This window comes from Erinaceus europaeus, chromosome X (genome assembly GCF_950295315.1).
Source record: "Erinaceus europaeus chromosome X, mEriEur2.1, whole genome shotgun sequence".
NCBI lineage: Eukaryota > Metazoa > Chordata > Mammalia > Eulipotyphla > Erinaceidae > Erinaceus > Erinaceus europaeus.
Genome location: NC_080185.1, coordinates 36242258 through 36261665, shown reverse-complemented (window position 1 = coordinate 36261665; position 19408 = coordinate 36242258). Strand labels below are relative to the sequence as shown.

General features: G+C 37.1%; 1 protein-coding gene across 5 annotated transcripts in view; it reads right to left on the bottom strand.

Annotated features, from left to right (window-relative positions):
- Positions 1 to 19408, bottom strand: part of TENM1 (teneurin transmembrane protein 1) — a 1227224-nt gene that overhangs the window by 138302 nt on the left and 1069514 nt on the right. For 4 of the 5 annotated variants that reach the window (XM_060183574.1, XM_007524285.2, XM_060183576.1 and 1 more), the window contains 2 exons: positions 10519 to 10539; positions 4047 to 4279 (listed from right to left, as the gene is read on the bottom strand). In XM_060183574.1, coding sequence (XP_060039557.1) covers positions 4047 to 4279; positions 10519 to 10539 — 254 coding nt within the window. The remainder of the gene's footprint in view (positions 1 to 4046; positions 4280 to 10518; positions 10540 to 19408) is intronic. The other variant, XM_060183578.1, reaches the window with a different exon arrangement.

The window sequence follows — 19408 nt, the reverse complement described above, 5'->3', positions numbered from 1 at the left end:
TCTCTCCCCCTCTCTGTCTTCCCCTCCTCTCTCCATTTCTCTCTGTCCTATCTAACAATGACAACATCAATAACAATAATAACTACAACAATGAAAAACAACAAGAACAACAAAAGAGAAAATAAATAAATAAAATATGAAAAAAATTAATTTTCTAGGGATGACTGAGCCATGGTAGTACTGTGTTGGTCACATGAGAAGGCACGTCATATGTCATTTCCCTCTGGGCTGCTGCTAAAAAATTGGTGATTTGCAAAACTAGCCTTGAGATGGGATTTTCTAGGAGTTCCTCTGAGCCAGCAGCCATCATAATACTGGCTATGTACCTTTAAGAGCACACAGAGAGGCTAGTTGGTAGCTTGTAATGTTGCAGTACTCAAGGACCCAGGTTCAAGCCCCCAGTTCCCACTTGCGGGGAGGGAAGCTTCCTGAACATTACAACAGTGGATAGGTAAAGACTGGATCCGAGTTGGTAAAGCTCCTAATTGTAGAAATGTCCAAAGAGATATGACAACTTTTCCTGGCGATCTATTTGAACACTTACAGACTCCACACATGTAATCTAGTACATTATGAATATATTACTGGGTTGGAAAAACCGGAGAAATGGTTTCAATAATAAAGGGAAGCCATCTTAAGATAAGTATATTTTGTTTCCACTTAATACATATTATTAGAATGCAGTGAATTTTCCAATATTTCCTACCCTCCCAGAGAAGCCAGCAGAGATCATGGAGTTCAGCTGAAAGCTGAAGTGTAGCATGTGAAGGCATCATGATTTGTTTATTTTTCAACATGCCTTTTGAAACTGGTCAGATCTGGTTTGAATTTCAGTGATACTGTAAACTTTGGGAATTTGAGTGTTTCGAAACCTATCTGTGTCTCTATTTCCTGATATATACAATGGGGATACTCCTCTTTACCTTGTTCACTACTGTGAAAACACTCTGTGGAGTGTTTTCACACTCTGTGGAGACACTCTGTGTACAATATCTAGGATAGTGTATAACACACTGTCGGCACTCAGTAAGATGTTGCTGTGATTATTTTAACAAGCTAGAGCTCCATAGGAAGGAGATTAATTAGAGTTCTTCAGTTTCCATCTGAAGGATTTCAGGATCCAGGGTTAAATGACAAACCCAAAGTAACAAAACTGACTAGTGCCATCATTAACTCTATTTTAGTGTTCAGAGAAATCAAACCACAGTGGGGTACAGAGACTTATACAGGAGCAGCCACAGAAACATTGGAATTATAGAGATGGAATAAAAAAGTCTAGGCTTCATACCCTGATATTTACCATAATTTGCTGCTATTTTCAAATTAATGATAATAAAAAAACAGCAATCACAAGGCTTCTAAACTTTTACCTTTTGCTAACTGATGTTTAATCCCCTTTCATAATTTAATCTGATTTAAGGACAAATAATCTCAAAAGTAAATTTTATTTCATCCTGTTTTTAGAATATCCAGAAAATAAATTAGCTGCATTGCAGATTAAGATTTATTTGACTGACCTTACATATTTAAGGATGTGTTGGAGAATCTGCCTATAATTTCAATATATTGCTTGTTAAAGTCTTTTACTAATCTAGAAATGGTACTCCCTAGATGTACATTTCCATTTTATACTGATCTACCACTTTTCTTTATTAGTTTCTAGGTGGAAAGAAAAATCAAACTTCTCCTTGAAGAAATCTATTAAACACTTCCTGTTTTCTAAGGGGGAAGGAAGAAGGAACTTATGTGCATGGCAGTTGGAAAGTAGAAAAACAAACAAATTGGGCTTTCTTGAGAGATAAAGAACTTGCAGGAGAACCTCAAAGACATAATTAGCAATTAGCAGAAGTCTCCTCTCAATTTGCACACTGTGTTTAAATGACTTCTTCTTCTACAGAAGTCTATGAAATTGTCCTGCAGCATTCTATATAATGAGAATTTTACTTCTGACTCACTGCCAAGGATGAATGTTGTGTATATTCAGAATGGGAAAAGGTGCTCTAGTTCAGCACCTATGCCTTATGATCAGCATTTTCACAGTGAATTGTGTCTGGACACAGGTTTTGCCTTTGAGTGACTTTGAAGAAGACTAAAAGAATCTTTAGACACTGTTAACATGGTTGAGGAAGATGTGGAAATACTTAGTGTGAGTCATATTTTCTCCTCCTCCTTCACTTACTAGATCTGAACAGATATTGCCAAGATCAGTCTCAGTATTTTATGTGAAAGCTGTCTTGAATGGATTAAACATTCAGCTGTCAGAGTCTTGTCCCAGATGTTCCTAGGGTTCCTTACTCCTTTAGGTTGAATAAAGTATAGCAGATTATTTAACAGACCACTCTTGGAGAGAAAGATGAGCAAATCAAGCCAAAAGAAAATGTACTACTAGCTGTGACAAGAAGAAAAGCTCAGTTTAATATTAGCTGTAATAGATATATAAATTTGGGCACTCTCATTACTTATGCTTCAAGAGTTCATGTAAATCTTGTTCATCAGTACTCTATTATTGCTTCTTTCCAAGCCATATACACAAAAAGCTGCAGCAAACTAATTATTTCTTTTATTGGGAAAAGCTGAGATATTCATCATCGATGTGGCAGGTTGAATATGGTAGGTGAGATGAGTGGTTTTCAAACCAGTAGAAACTCAGGAGGATGTCAATTTCAGGCACAATACAAGCTTGATTCCTTCCTATTTCTTATGCATAAATTGCTATAATACTTGTAAGAGTTTTAAATTTGTGTAAAAGGTGGGACTCAGTTTGATGTGTTTCTTTGAAAGATGAACTGATTATGTGTTGCACCTGAGTCAAACATTATACTAATCAAATATTTATTTTGGACCTACTATGTGTAAGAAATGAGAGATAGAAAAAACTCTTCAAAAACACTTATCATTATTATATATACTGTGTGTGCATGTGTTTTTGTGTATGTCTTACTCCTTTAGAGAAATAATTTATCCCAAATAAGTACCAGTAAGTGCATATGGCACCTCCAATAAGTCTACATATGGCTGGCACATACTAGGGGAGACTTAAATGAAATATAAGATGTTTCTCTTTTTTATTTTTTATTTTTTTATTTATAAAAATGGAAACATTGACTAAACCATAGGATAAGAGGGGTACAACTTCACACAATTCCCACCACCAGAACTCTGTATCCCATCCCCTCCCCCTGATAGCTTTCTTATTTTTTAAGCCTCTAGGAGTATGGATCCAAGGTCATTGCGGGGTTCAGAAGGCGGAATGTCTGGCTTCTGTATTTGCTTCTCCGCTGAACATGGTCGCTCATCTTGAATAGCTTACCGTTCTAATAAAAAACGCTTACATTCATGAAATAAGTGGAAAGTAAAAGAAGGCAAAGTATATCACGTGCTAGTAGGGTTAGACCTTGAAGAAAGGGAAGGCTTCAAACACTGACTGTAGCTGAAATTCGATCCTCATATAGCAAATGTCAAATGACTAATGAGACACCTCTTAATCTTTGAAATAATAAGTGACCATTTAAGAAATTAAACACATTGACCTCATCATATTTTTGGCATGGAAAGATGTTCATAATGCATAAGTGTGAAATCAGATTATAGAACAGTGTTTGTTCTATAATACGATTCCATTATTAGAGAATAAAATATATAATCAGCATATAAAATGTACAGATTTCAGCATAGTGGTTTTCTATATGTAGTAAGATTATGGGTGACTTTCAGTGCGTCTAATTTGTGTAATTGTTAAAATATACTGATTTCTTAAAATCCACTAAAACAATCACTTCATATAGATACACACAAAAACATCTTGAAGCAGGATAGGAAAGGATTATTAAATAATTAAGGAGATAGCATGGGTGATATGTGAAGATAGACTTAAAAACCGCATATTGACTAAGAATTAGTCCTGAATATACCTATCTTCTGTGATAGACTTCATAGACGATGTTTGCCAGAGGCAGATTACTGAGACAGATGGACTCCAATGTGGAGACAGTCTGGATTTTGCAAAGTGAAGTAAACTCTTTAGATTATAAAATACTATTTCTTACCACGAGGACTGTTCAGTGATGCTTCTGATGCTCTACCTCCATCTCCACAGTGACTCTGGTCAAAGGGAAGACACTGATCACCTGTTCCTGCCACCACTTCAAAATTCCTGGACAGGTCTTTTGTTTCCACAAGAGATTTTAATTTGTAGACTTTTCGGGTATTGGTGTCTGACAGATAAAGTGATTCGGACATAGGGTCCATAGCCAGGTAGTATTTGTGAGCAGGACTTGTGCTAAGGAAGAGAAAAGTAAAGTTATTCAAAGCAATTTGTTTAGTATGTAGCCCCCTGGGGTCTGCCTGTTGAAACAAATGGAAAAATCTCTTGAGGTGAAAGAAATAATCAATCATCCTTATGTACTGAGGAGATAGATACATCTTTGTTTTGTCTAGTAATGGCTTTGGGTACAAAAACGTAGTGTGTTCTGCTAACTAGTAATGATGCTGACATCTTAATGCCATGTATCTGGTGGGGGAGACAGATGAGAGAAAGTCACTCAGAGTTCATTTTTCTCACACACAGTTCTTCAAATACGTCCTGGTTGTCTTTAAGTTACCTCAACTTCAACAAACTCCTACCAGATATTATTCCCTTTTCCTACCTTCCCCTTCTCTCCTAAACCTATTTCCCTTCTGGAATTGGAGCCTCACTTGGAGGACATTATCATCATCCTAGTTTCCTGTTAGAAACTGACAGACACATGCAGAGGGCTACTGCTTAGTTCCTCTCCTTTCCAAGCTTCCTCCTTTTAATCTGACCACTACATCTATCTAATACAGTTTTTTCCCTTTTAGAACATAATAGATTTGATTATATTTGACCTTTTTCAGCAATAATTACAATCAGTCATACATCTTAAGGTGACAAAAACATTACTGTGACTAGATTTTTGCAGTCCTGAAACTCTTCAATTACATATTCACATGAGATCTATTGTGTTATTTTTATTAGCACACAAGGCTGAGCTCACTCATTAATTTTTATTTTAATATCATTTTAAATGGCTGTTGTAACTTTGGCTTTGAGATTCTGCTCAAACCTAACATTCATATACCACTGCCATCATCCTAACCTCAAACCTGGAAGTCTAATTCTTACTCCCCAACTTTTTTTGTTTGTTTGTTTGCTTTGTTTTCTCTGTATACAATGATGCCTGTTAGCTTCAGGAACCATCTTCGATTCCTTCAACCATTCCATCAGTTCCATCTCTCATCATCTCCCACTTGGAAGATTTTTGATAATCCAAGAGGAGGAGTTGGTGAAAAATAAAATTTCTCCCCCATCACAGTCACTGGGATCCCATTTCAAACTCTTTTTATCATTCTTTGAAAAGGCATACAAATGTTTTTTTTCCACTTAATAAGTCCTCACATATCTTTTCATGCTTAGTCAGACATGATCTCTTGGAAGGAGTATTATTTAAACCTGGATCACTACTTATACTATGTTCACACCTATCACATAAGTTTTTTTCTATCATATTAGTTTTTTGTACATGCATTATAAAAAAATGAGAGCAAACTTGTCTCCTTTATTTGTTACCTTCTCAATTTCCAGCATTCTGCCTTAGACTCAGTTGTCTAAGCCTAAAGATAGTGTTTCATTTTCCCCTCATTACTCTTCTATTTAGTAAAATATCATATTTAAGGGTGGTGGTGCACCTGGTTGAGCACACGTTGCAATGCATAAGGATCCGGGTTCAAGTACCCTCTCTCCCCACCTGCAGGGGGAAACATTTGCAAGTGGTGAAGAAGAGCTGCAACTATCTCTCTCTCTCCCTATCTTCCCTTACCCTCTCTATTTCTGGCTGTCTCTATCCAATAAGTAAAGATAAAAATAAAGAAACATATTTAAAAATAATTCTCAGGGATTGGCAATGGCATATCTGGTTGAGTGCACATGCTACCATGCACAAGGACAAGAGTTCAAGCCCCCAGGCCCCATCTGCAAGGGGAACGTTTCACCAGAGGTGAAGCAGTGCTGTAAGTGTCTCTTTCTCTCTCCTTATTTCCCCATACCCTCTCAATTTCTCTCTACCCTATAAGGTAGAAAAATAAATAAATAACCAGTTCTCTCCAGCTAGCACCATAGCTAACCTGGTAAGGTGCCTGTGTTGTAATACACATGACCCCAAGTTTGAACATGGCTCCCCACAATGGAGAAAGCTCTGGTGCTGTAATATATCTCCTCTTTCTATCTTTCTCTCTCTCTATCTGAAAAAGTCAGCCCAGAGTGGTGAAGCCCCAGCAACTACAAGAATAAAAAAGACTGAAAACTCTTTGTGTCAGTAAGCTATAGCTGCATAAAAAACTCTCTTACAAATTAGTGACTTCAAATATTAAGCATGAAACTCACAATATAGAGGGGGAGTCAGATCACTAAACAGATTATGGCTATCATAAATCCTGATGCTAAAACAGGAGAAATGGAGAGGGAAAGAAAGTGACAGAGAGAAGGGACCTATAACTTAGTAGCACCTATTAGTGTATCTGGATTTATAAACAGATGCCATATATTCCCATTTCTTCAGTGTTTAATCTAATGTCCATCCCTTTTGTGTTCTAGGATTACATCAAGTATACCAAATAGTATTTTGTCTTCATGTTTCCTTAGGCTCCTCTGGGATGTGATAGTTTATGATTTCCTTTGTTTTTAGTGACGGTGGCACTTTTGAGAAATATTGTTCAGATATTGATCCATTGGAATACACCAATTTTTCTCAGAGCTAAACAGAGGTCATACATTCTTGAGAGGAAGATCCCATGGGCTAAAATGATTTTCCCACTGAATCACATCCAAAGGACACATCAACATGACTAACACTTCTGATAGTGACCTTAGTTGTCCAAGTGTGGTAGTATTCATAGGAGTTTCCACTGCAAAGTTACTCCTCTTTTCTCACACTCAATGTGCACAGTTTTGAAGAAAGTCACTCTGTGTAGGCAACACTAAGGAGTCGAGAGTTAAATTATAGCTCCTTGAGGTGGAATCTGTATGCAATTATTGGGAATTTTTTGTTTTAAAAATAATTGTATTTATTTATTATTGGACAGAGACAGAGAAACTGAGAGGGGAAGTGGAGAGAATGAGGGAAAGACACAGAAAGAAACCTGCAGCCCTGCTTCACCACTCATGAAGCTTTCCCCCTGCAGGTGGAGACCGAGGGCTTGAACCTGGGTCCTTGTGCACTGTGATTTGAGTGCTTAACCAGGTGCATCACCACCTAGCCCCAGGAATTTTTTCTGAACAAGCACTTTATCTCTTCTCTGTCATCTACTGGACTCAAGCATTTATTTATGTCAGTAAGGTCTTGTGGATATTTTTGCATTATAAATGATGTAAAAATCCAATGCTACTTTATTTGCTTATTGTTCAAACTACTTCAGATTTAGGCCTTGGGAGCCCCTTCTATTATTGGCTAGAATGATCCTGTGGCAACCCCCATTAATTTTTTAAAACCTCTTTCTTACTTTTTGGAACCATAAGATTCTCCAAGCTCATCTCATGTAATCCCCACCCCACTACTAGAATAAGTCATTTCTCCAAGGACCTATGGTTTCTTTCATAGGAGAAGAGTGTTAAGTTTATGTATTTTTAATGAGATAGACAAAGATAAAGAGAGGAGAGCACCACTCAGTTCTAGCATATGGTTATGTTAGGAACTGAACCTGAGGACTTTGGGGCCTTGGGTATGCTAGTCTGATGCTTTATTGCTGAAATTTCTCTCCAATAAGAATGATATTAGACACAAAAATATAGGTGCTGGGCATAAATACTATTTCTCCACGTCTTTCTCTATTCCACTACCACTATGAGCAGTTTGCAGATAAGAACCATATTCTCTCTAAACTCACCTCCAGCAGTCAGACAGGGGTGATGCCCAGTACAGCATTTATTTTTTAAAATTTTATTTCCACCAGGTTTATCACCGGGGCTTGGTGCCTGCATGATGAATCTTCCACTCCTGATTGCCATTTATTACATTTTTAAAAAATTTGATAGGGCAGAGAGAAATTGAGAAAGGAGGGGGAGATAAAGAGGGAGAGAGAAACAGAGACACCCACAGCCCTTCTTCAACACTCATAAAAAGTTTCCCCCTTGCAAGTGGGGACTAGGGGCTTGGACCTGGGTCTTTGCTACATAGTGATGTGTGTGCTCAACAGGGTGTTCCACCACCTGGGCCCCATCCCATACCGCCACCATAAATTTTAAATTAAACTAAATTGTACAAGATTAAATTAACTAAGACACAGAAGAGTTCATGGAAGAATTTTACTTAGCAAAGTAAAATGGTGGGAGAGGGTTAGGAGAATAATTATAATACCCATAAAGGATGGCTTGCATTTGCTCATCAAGCATATTTGTGTACACTAATGACAGTACCACTGGCAAAAACTGATTTGATTCTAAATTCCTGGTTGGTTTAAATTGAAAAAAATCAGATCCAGTGGGAAGACTTGATTTTTTTCTACTTACCATTATCAAATAAGAGAATCCAGTACATTCCAGGGACATCTCCAACCCTGGAACCACCATGGCAGCTGCTGTAAATAAACTGTAAAGGACCCCAACAAACTCCTGAATTCATTTGGCAGCCAGATCAAATAAGGTATCTCTGTAGCAAAGACTGCTTAAATAGGGATTTGGTAGATTGTTTTTACTCATTTAGTTGAATTTTTGCCTTCAAGATAATATTTCTCCAGTGCCCTCAGATCTTTCTAGAATAAAAAAGGGTCTACACCCTTTCCCTGATACAACTTTCAATACTTTGGTAGGCAGTTTATAGAAGTTTTAACTGAGTCAGATTAATCTTGTTTTGTTTAAGAAAAGTCCATAGGCTATTTTTCCAAGAGAAATGTTATTCACATAAAAGCACTTTGGAATGCATTACATTCATTTATTATTGAATATCCCCAATGTGGCTCTGAGGGAAGTTAGAATTATCATTCTTCTTGAATCTCAGCTGGGGAAACCCAAATACATGGGGGAGGGCTTGCCCAGAGTCACTAAAACTTTGTGCTTGGTCTATCATTCGATTAGATCATATGTGGTATGTGTACAAAGTAATTTTAGAATACTCTCATTCTGAAGGTAACAAAACAGTTAGCATTCCTGCCTTCTAACTAAGCAACACATTCTGTTTTGCTCAGCTAGGCTGTTCTCAAACTTTGTGCACTGGACTTTAGAAAATGGAATAGCCAATATATCAAATTCAAATCTGATTATTTGTTTTATTGACAGGCAACAATCAGGAAGGTTCCTATGCTGATAAACAATTTGCTGCCTTTTCTTGTCATTTCCCAATTGCATGTTAGCTCTTTGGAGATGGTGTTTTTGTTTTGTTTTTTGGTTTACTTTGTGAATAAATTCTATGTCTATCTAAGAAAGAAAAGTCACTGGACTACTACCTGATTTGCTCTTATCTCACATGTCTAATTGCATATTACAGTGTGAGATATATGAAGATTTCTATTGTAACTTCAGTGCTAAACTTATTGTCACCTTCAGGTTAGTTTTACATTTGAGTGATATCTTTAACCTTAGCAAAGCTCATTTCCTTCATGCTAGTTAAAATCACATAGATTGTTAAATGGGCAGTTAATGCTTATAATTAATACTGTGTAACACTTTACCAGTAAGCAATTTGACAACCAACTCAATTTGCTTAAAGAATCAGTTATGCCAAAGGAGCAAGGCTGATCTTATGTGCTGACATTTAGGAAGTGGCATCTCCCAAACGAAATTCAAATTAAAAACCCTATCCATGCCATTTTGATGACAATTGGCATTCGGAAGTGAACAAATTCAATTTTCTCCTTTGCAATTTCAGGTAATTTAGAACAGTTTTGACAAGTGTAATGCACACGCAAATTGAACAGAAATTCTCATTGTGATTAATATCAGAGCTCTCTGCCATTTTTGGTAAATGGTCAGTTTTAAGTTTCCCTACTATTTCTTTTTGGTGGCAAGAAGGAGAAACCTTGAGGTTATATAAAAGGGAGAATCTTATACAAAAGGTCACCATGGTCGCTGTCTCTTTTTTTTCTTTCTTTTTTTGCTGTCTATTAACACACTAATCAACTATATTTCTAAATCTAGGAAGATTGTGAAATTACCTCTTTCTACCTACAACTAGAAAATATCAAATTTAGCTAGCTTTACAGTGTAATTTGATGTATAGTCTGAGGAAAACATAATGAGACGTAGAACCTTGCTTCTCTACGAAATACTGAACTTCAACTTTCACTTACCTTGTTTTCTTTTGGGTATAGTTTGATCCTCCATCAAATTCCCCACTTAGTGGAACTTTCTTCATTCAGAAGATACTTAACTTGAATATGGACTTCAAATTCACATGCACATAATTCCTTTAACCTTATTTAAGAAGCAAAGCTTCCCTGCTAGCACATTATTAGGCAGTGACCTCTTAGACAAAAAAGGACTTTAGGCAGTTGGTCACGTTATTTGCTTACCTATGTCTGGTATCTCTGTTTCTAAAGTGCACAAGGTATCCACGAGTGGCAAGTAAAAGTAAACAAAGAGGCATCAGTATCATTCAACAAGACAAATCTAATCAGACACACCATTTCATAGCTCAGCTAATGGTTATTGTAGACACGCCACAGAAAACATTTACTCAGATGTGCAAGCCCAAATAGATCCAGTTCCTCTTGGATTCTTTTCCTATAATGGGGTCAAGGTGATTGAAAATTCTTCTTGGTAGGTATGCAAAACTGTAAGTCAGGTTTTTCAAAAGGTTCTCTTTAGACCATTTCATCAGAAGCACACAAGTTCTTGCTATGTGTATAACTTCCTGGGCCTACACATAGCCATACTAAATTAAAATCTCAAGGTGTGATAAGTTGGGGGCACTGCAGTTTTAAAACAAAATCAGCTGAAGTTTAAGATGCATAATACAACTTGAGAACCAGTAAGTTAGGGTTTGAAGCAGTAGCCACTGTGCAGGACCTGACCATTCTTTACTCTATTTTGAATGTTCCCTAGTCAAAATGCAAAAGCATTATTTTATTTGCATGTCTTATTTGGAATATATATCCCAAATTCAACCCTTAAGACTAACTTCACATGATCTCAGAGGTAGATAGCTATCTCTTGAACACTTCACTTAGAATATTAAACAACTGAAGAATAGAAAGCTGGAAGAGTTTCTTCTTAGACCATGACAGAACGTCCCTGGCATCAACACTGCCACATTAAAATAGTTTCAATAAAAATGTATCCATCAACTACTAGGGGTCCTGTGTCTTGAGCTATCCACATTCCAAAGGGACAACAGGGTGGGAGAAATGAAGTGTCAGGTCAAGCAGAACACTGGGGCTGAGCCTAATCTAAGACTCTTGGCACAGAGTGTTGCTGGGGTATTTCATTCTGGAACCTACTATGAAGCTTTTCACACAGAGGGCAAAGTCTGTGGACAAATCTGACGTTGGGTCAAGACTGCTCAGAATTAAAAGGCTACAATCAACTGTGAAATGCAGTCATTTTAATTTCCAAATCCTTTTAAATCTGACCCTTTTGTCATTTTGAAAAACACGAAGATAACAAACCTTTTAATCAAAACTACAATGTGTTTTTATTCTTTGGAATGTCAGGAAAGAAGAAAAGATACAAAATGATTTCATTTGAGGCTATCAGTTGGTACTAGTTCCAATCTTTTTAGAGACTCTTTCCAGGATTTTACTAGGTAGGTCATAGGTCAGAGGCTACTCACTCTTGTTTTCTTGACTGCCTCAATGGATAGTTATCCTATGGGTTGACACAGAAGGTCAAAAGGAAAGAATGGGTTCTCTGATTAGTAACCTGGCTTAGGGCATTTGAACCTCTGAGTTTCTCTGTCTTTAGCCACTAGCATATCTTTGTGACTTCTGAATTACAGAGTGAGTGTTCACAAGACTGGCTCTAATCTCTGTTGCATGGCTGATATGCTTAAAGGGAGTTTACTTGTGAAAAGTATTAACAGCTTCTTATGAAACAGAACCATTTGTGCGACGACAAAGGGCTTTGAAATTATTAGTGGATGGCACAGAGTGGGCAAAAAGAATGGTTTGACTTTTTTGCTGTTGCTTCTGATTCTTCCAATAATGTCACTGTGAATTTGGAAAGATGTCCTATATTATGCAGCTTCTCTCATTAACATCACAGAGGAATGAAGTGAAAACTATGGAATTTATTTCCAGTGCGTGACCTTGTTCTGTCTCAGAAATACTTTTAGTTAAGGTTTTAGGATTGAGTTATCACCAAAATCAGCCTGCTGTCTAGCTAGCAAGTGACTACATGCTGAGATACCAGGGTGTGAGACCTTCACAAGTGTCTGGACTCATCAGTGGGCATCACCATCTGGCAACTGACTGACTTGAAGAGTTAGGAGAAATGAGTGGAATTATAAATCTTTTCAGAATGAGAAATGCTGATGGTAGGGTCTCAAAGTTGGACTTTGATTTTTTTCATCATTTACATGATTAAAAGGGTCATCTGCTCTTTTTATAATTAAAATATTTTATTGAGATATAATTCACATAGCATAAAATTCACCCTTCTAAAAAGTATAGTTCAGCACTTTCTAGAACAGTCATAAATTTGGGCAATCATTACTATCATTCAGTCACAGACTTTTCATCATCTGTTGAAGAAACCCAGTACCCATTAGCAATCACTCTCCACTTCCCTTCTACTTCACTTCCTTAAAACCAATATTCTTTCTGGTTCAGTGAATTTTGGATAGTTCAGAAAAATAGAATCATACTATACTTCTTTTTCTGTCTGACTTTTTCACTCAGTGTAAGGTTAAGCTGTATCTTTAATATTTTTGTGAGGTGGGGGATGAAGAAGCGGAGTTTTACCAACTCTGGGGTTATTTTTTAGTGACATGGTGTTAAAAAAACTTGACCTAGACTACCTACTGACTGTATCACTTTGCATGCTCATAATATTCTCTACCTCTCCATGTTTATAAATGCTTATGATGCCAAACAAGGGACTTTTTATTTATGCTTATCTTTCTATAGTATTCTTCCTCTGAAGACGCAGTACCTACTTCTGCCATTCGTTGACTTATGAGAATTTCCAACTCCACTAACTCTCTCCTAAGAATTTTCTCTGTCCTCATCACAACTTACCTGTATTGTGTTCTAGGACCCTGCTTTTATGTAGTAATTCCTTTTGAAAGTCAATCTGATCAGTGGGTCCAACTCAGGAACTACTGGATGGTCTTTAGCTTGATAGTCCTTCTTACAAAAATTCTTATGCCGGAGACTTCTTAGAACTACACTTTTTTTTTTAACTCAAGGGAACAAATCTTTTAGAGTGGAAATTTGGGAGTACCATGAAAGGTTAGTAAGTTGAGGAGTTGAGGGAGTCTTTAAATGCTACTGAATACATGGAGTCAAACTGAGGGAGTAACTATTTCTCCTGTACTTTCAATATGTCTCTGTAATACTAGTGCTGCTGACAAGAAAATGGTTCTTGGCCATTTCTCAGATATTTTCAGAGCTCTCAAAGCCCTGTTTTCATTTGTCCTTCAGTAGAGCTCTCTACAGTTCCACTGTTCCTCACCAAGCTAACTGGCCTTAAATGAATGTAATTGTAGTATTACTCAATCTCCAGTCAATGACAAGAGTTGAGTCCTGAGAACAATATGGGAAATATTAAACAGTGTCTGAAAAAGAAATAGTAAAATCTCAAGAGAAATTGTCATGTCACATTGACATTTGTCAAGTCCAAATTACTCAAGGTACCAAGAAGAATTTACCAGGCTCTTATTTTCTTTCATTTTAGAGGGAAGGGCAAAATAAATATCTGGAGAATAACAGAATCTTGAATAATAACAGCATGAGACTTTTATATGGAATAAATCATTTACAGTCATGCTTAAAAGGTTTTCTAATAGAATTGTGAAATTAGAATATGAGAGGGGAGAAAGGGGGATATTACATATTTGAATTCTTATTAAGCACATAACACAGTGCCCATTTTTTTTACTTACATAATTATCCCTGTTAATTTTAGAAAACTGAAAAGTACCCCTGAGGCCATAATCAGTGGGAAAAGAGATAAAATCATAATTGATATGAAGTAGTTGAAGGACTTGGGGAATGCTTGGACTGGAGAAGAGGAAGCTCAGGAACCCAAGGTACCTGTCTTCACACTTGGGAAAATGTGTCATATAAAAGAATAAAACTTCTGATGCCCATACTTGCTACTGATCAGTGAATGTTTTACGAAATCAGATATTATGTTCAATGTAAGGAAGAATTTTCCACAGGACCCTCCAAGCATAGAGTGGCTCATCTTGAGAGACATTTAGGTTTCAGTTATTCGAAGGGAAAAAACAAAGTGGAGATGGATGTCAGGACTACAGTAGATAATACTATGTTGCTTCAAACACACCCACAAATTCTTCTAATGCCAAACTCACAAGTCAATGCTGCCCCTTTTGTGTTACTGAAATATGTTTATGTGTTTACAGTTTTTAACATGAGAAACATACCCACAGACATATGAAGAAATATATTTGTAAATTCTTCAGAGACTATAATTTTGAGTCTCCCTTAGGCTTAAATGCACAATATTAAAAAATGCCTTTCTTTTGCCACAATATCCCAAGGGAAGGACACACAAAAATGTGGATATACAGATTAATACTGCAGTAAACTCTTTAACATGTTCTATATACTTAAATAACTAAAATGTATTATTGGGGCTAGATGGTGGTGCGCCCAGTAGAGCACACATGCCTTTAGGTTTCTGACTATTAAACAATTTGTTTTGCTTTATATCTTAATGCTTTTCATCCACCAAGTTTCAGATGCTAACATGCCAACCTGACTTTCCCGGACAGACAACCTCACCAATGTGTACTGGAGCCCTGCTTCCCCAGAGCTCTGCCCCATGTTCAGCAGAGAAGCAATTACAGAAGCCAGACCTTCCACCTTCTGCACCCCATAATGACCCTGGGTCCGTGCTCCCAGAGGCATAAAAAATAGGAAAGATTTCAAGGGAGGGGGTGGGATATGGAATTCTGGTGGTAGGAATTGTGTGGAATTGTACCCCTCTTATCCTATGGTCTTCTTGATATTTTTTATTTTATAAATAAATTAATAACAAAAAATAAAATGTGAATAAAATAAGAAGGGTATTAGTTTCTAAGCAAGTATAACAGAAGATGTTTGCTGATATAAACAGGCTTGATATACAGTCAAATAGGGAGTTTTCTGTTAATTAGGTAGAAGTGATTTATAGTCTGTCACCTTATTTTTCTGGTGGTAATTATAGGAGTATTAGAATAAAGGAGAAAAATTTTTTTCTTTGAACCTAATGCAAGAATTCTTAATGATAACTCTGTAGGCCTAGGTTACTAGGGGGAGGGGCAGAGGATGTGAGTAGGGAGGGGAAAGATATAAGCCTTGAAAGCACACATAGTTTTCTGCAAATGTGTTTATTTTTCCTGGGGAGAGAGAGGGTCCATACTTCCAATAGATTCCCAAAGAGGTGGGCCTATTATTTTTTAATTAAAATATTTATTTATTTTAGAGAGAGAGAGAGAAAGAGGAGAGAGAGAGAGAGAGAGAGAGAGAGAGAGAGAGAGAGAGAGAGAGAGATATGCTAGAGCACTGGTCAGCTCTGATTTATGGGGATGCTAGGGATTGAACCTTGGACCTCTGAGTTTCAGGCATGAAAGTTTGGTGCATTACCATTTTACTGTCCCCCTGACTCTACCAATGCTGGGTTTTCTACTTGTTGATAACTGGCTATCAACAGGCAGCTGAATGAGAACCCCTAATTCTGAACATTAGTTTCTAGCACAAGCTGACAGGTCTTTTCAGGTTGGATTGGGGAAGCTGTGAATTTTTTTAAATGTGTAAAATAATTACTCTGGAAAAATGCTCATTAGAAAGGATATGATCATAGATAAACTATTCACAGTGGTCAAAGTATGGGAATAAGCTAAATGCCCATTGATGAATGACTGATTAAAGAAGCTACAGGATGTGTAGTAAATGGAATATTACTTTACAGTTAAGAAGATTGACATTGTATCCTTCAGGACAAAATGAGTACAAATTGGGGTGATTATGGTAAGTTTACTAAGTAAAGAGGTGAAAGACAACTACCAGATGTTTTTGCTCATATGCAGGATACAGATAACTAAAGCAAAGGAACTTGCAAAAAAAAGTAACCAAACTCTGACTTTGTGAGTACTATGGTGGTTATCAGATGACTTCGCTTGTGGGTACAATGACTTAGGCACACATATGGGTGTGAAGCCCCACCACTATAAATCCACTGTGAAATCACTTATAATAATGACAATAATTGCTCTGAAAGATGTCAGTTCAGGAAAGCATTTAGGAGAATAAAGTTAGAGTGAGTTAATGTATGAATTTAAGGTGTGTGCACACCTATGTAATTTAAATAGTTCTAATTGAGAAAAAGCAGTGTCATAGAGTAAGAATAAATAAAGACACTGTACAAAATTTCACACTGTGAGAGAAATTATAATTTCACACTGTGAGAGAAATTATAATTTCTTTATAATTACTTTACATTTAGGATCCAAGTTATTCTATTTTATTAAGAAGTGGCAATACTTTGAGGGTCATGAGGTACTCTGGACTAAAATATAAACGTGTGGATTGTTTAAAAGAATTTATTTGTTTATTTATTCATGATAAAGATAGGCTGAGAGAGATAAAGGACCAGACAGGGGACTGAACTCGGGACCTCATGCTGGAGAATTAACGGATGCTTGCAATGAAGAATTTTATTAATGAATGGCAATTGCTTTGCCTTTTAGGTAAACTTGCATTTAAATTTTAAAGGAAAGGACTAAACTTGACTGAGTTTTTCTGCTACTAATATTACTACTATTTTTTTGTTTCTATAGTTAGTCCTATGCTTGCTTTCAAAAAAAATCTTTCAGGAACTAACTGTGCAGGGGATACTATATAGGCACAGAAAGCCAAGATCTCTCTACCAAACAGTCAATATCTGAATAATAAGTAATATTCAAATGGTGTATGAGTAGTTCAGTTCTTCCATCCATGTTTGGCATCATGTAGGTCAACCATCCCTAGTGTTTTGAAACGATGCAAAATGCACAATGCAAAATGCTGTACAAGTAATTTCCATGTTCAGATGCAGAATAATCTTGGCATTTCTCATTGACTCTCCAGTAATTCACTGCCCAAAAAGATAGACTGTAAGAAATGACAAGTGCCCTGGAGGTGTGGCATCCTGAGATGCACAGACACCTGCACTTGATAAGGGCAGGGTGCTTGAATTAGCACTTCTCTAGGCTTTCCATAGGCTTCATCTAGGCTCTAGGATTCAAATTTATAAAATCTAAATTTTCAAGTCTTTTGTTTTTTATTAGCCAAAGAATGTAACAGCTCTTTTTTTCTCTATGGCAGCATTTGCAATTATAATTAAGAAATACATTAAAACTGCAGTGAATTAATGTGAAAAATGGATGGGTCTTGGGGATAGAGTATTTCCCAAGCTAGGTGTGAAGGATTAATATAGCCTGAGAAAAGAGATATGGATTACAAAAGCAAGCACATGAATCTGAAAAAATTTCATGGGCCACCCTTATATATCCAAATCTCCATGACTTTGTGAATATAATTGTTACATTAAAACAGCCCTACTTTTCATGTATTTTGATTGGCCTTTATGGTGTTCTGTACACATCAATGTTTATTTTTTATAATTTATTTATTTGTTTATTTGGGGTAGAAACAGAGAAAAACTGAGAGGGAAGGAGGATATAAAGAAGGAGAGAGAGACAGAGAGATGCCCGTAACATCGTTTCACTGCTTGTAAAGCCTCCCTGCAGCAGGTGGGACCAGGGGCTTGAACCAGGGTCCTTGTGTACTATAATGTGTGCACTCAACCAAATCTGCTACCACCTGGTCCCCTGCATTACTGTTTTTATTCTCCTAGTCGCCATTATTTATCTTATGAATAACTGAGTGGGAGAGAGAGGAACTAGAGCACTATTCAGTTCTGGCATATAGTAGTGCTGGGGGATCTAGCCTGGTGCCTCAAACATGCAAATCCTACACTATATGCGGAGCTATCTTCCCATCGTGCCAGTTTTTAGCTTTGCCCACTGTTATTCAAGTCAATAAGGTGATGTTTGAGGCATCAATTGCTCTACAGATAATTCATTAAATTGTATCAAAATCTTCTGGAACACAGAGAAAACTTCAGCTTAATTTTCCAAAGGCAAGTGTCAGGGACAAATCTGTGATAACCAATTAGAATAAAGGCTTTCCAAATTTACCCAGAGGGGGCGTAAGCAGTTCTGTCTAACTCTACTGAAATGGTAGAGTATATTTTCCTTTTCTAGAATCCCAGAGGGTATATATTTCTGTCTTATGACCTTACAAAGGGAGAAATAATGCTGATAAAAGCAGACTTAGAAATAGTCCTCCCAGTACGAGTACATACCTTATCATGGAGGAGACCCTGGGTTCAAACCCTGACACCACATTAGAACACCTTGGCACCCTGGGGAAGTTCCAAAGATGGTGTAGAAGTGTTGTGGTATCTCTCACTATTTGTCTGTTTCTCTCTATCTCTAAAGTAAAAGTTTAAAAAATTGTCAGCTCAGGAGTGGGGATTATACATATTCAAGACACCAGCTCCACTGGAATAAAAACTAATGAAATCATTCCCATTAGTTGTAGTCTTTTTTTTAAACTTCAGAATAAAGAATACCAGAAGGTATGAATTCTTTTCAAAAGGCGTTAAAATAATTTATACTCTCAATAAATTTCCTAGGATAGGGTGAGAAAGTCTAAAGATAAATATATTAATTATTTTTTCCCAACAGGATAGAATCTTTCTTTAAATTCTTTACTATTTTTAATACAAGAGATAGAAGGAGAAAGGGATAGAGGGGTAGAGAGAGAGAAGGGAAGGGAGGGGGAGAGCTGGAGAGAGGGAGAGAGGGGGAGAGAGAGGGAGAAAGGGAAGGGAGAGGGAGAGGGAGAGAGGGAGAGGGAAGGGAGAAGGAGAGGGAGAGGGAGGGAGAGGGAGGGAGGGGGAGAGAGAGAGAGAGAGAGAGAGAGAGAGAGAGAGAGAGAGAGAGAGAAGAGAAGGGTCACAGTGCTTAGGTTTATTGTGGTGCTGGGGATTGAACATGGAACCTCAGAGCCTCAGTCACAAAAGCGTTTTGCAAAACCATTATGCCATTTCCCCAGTCCCAGGTTAGAGAATTTTAGGGTAAAGCACTATTGAATAGTTCTTCCCTCATTCTCATGCCATATCACAATAGACTTCTTTTTCATGAAGTGGCCACTTCCAAAGATTGGACCTGGAGAACTTAAAGAGTGTATC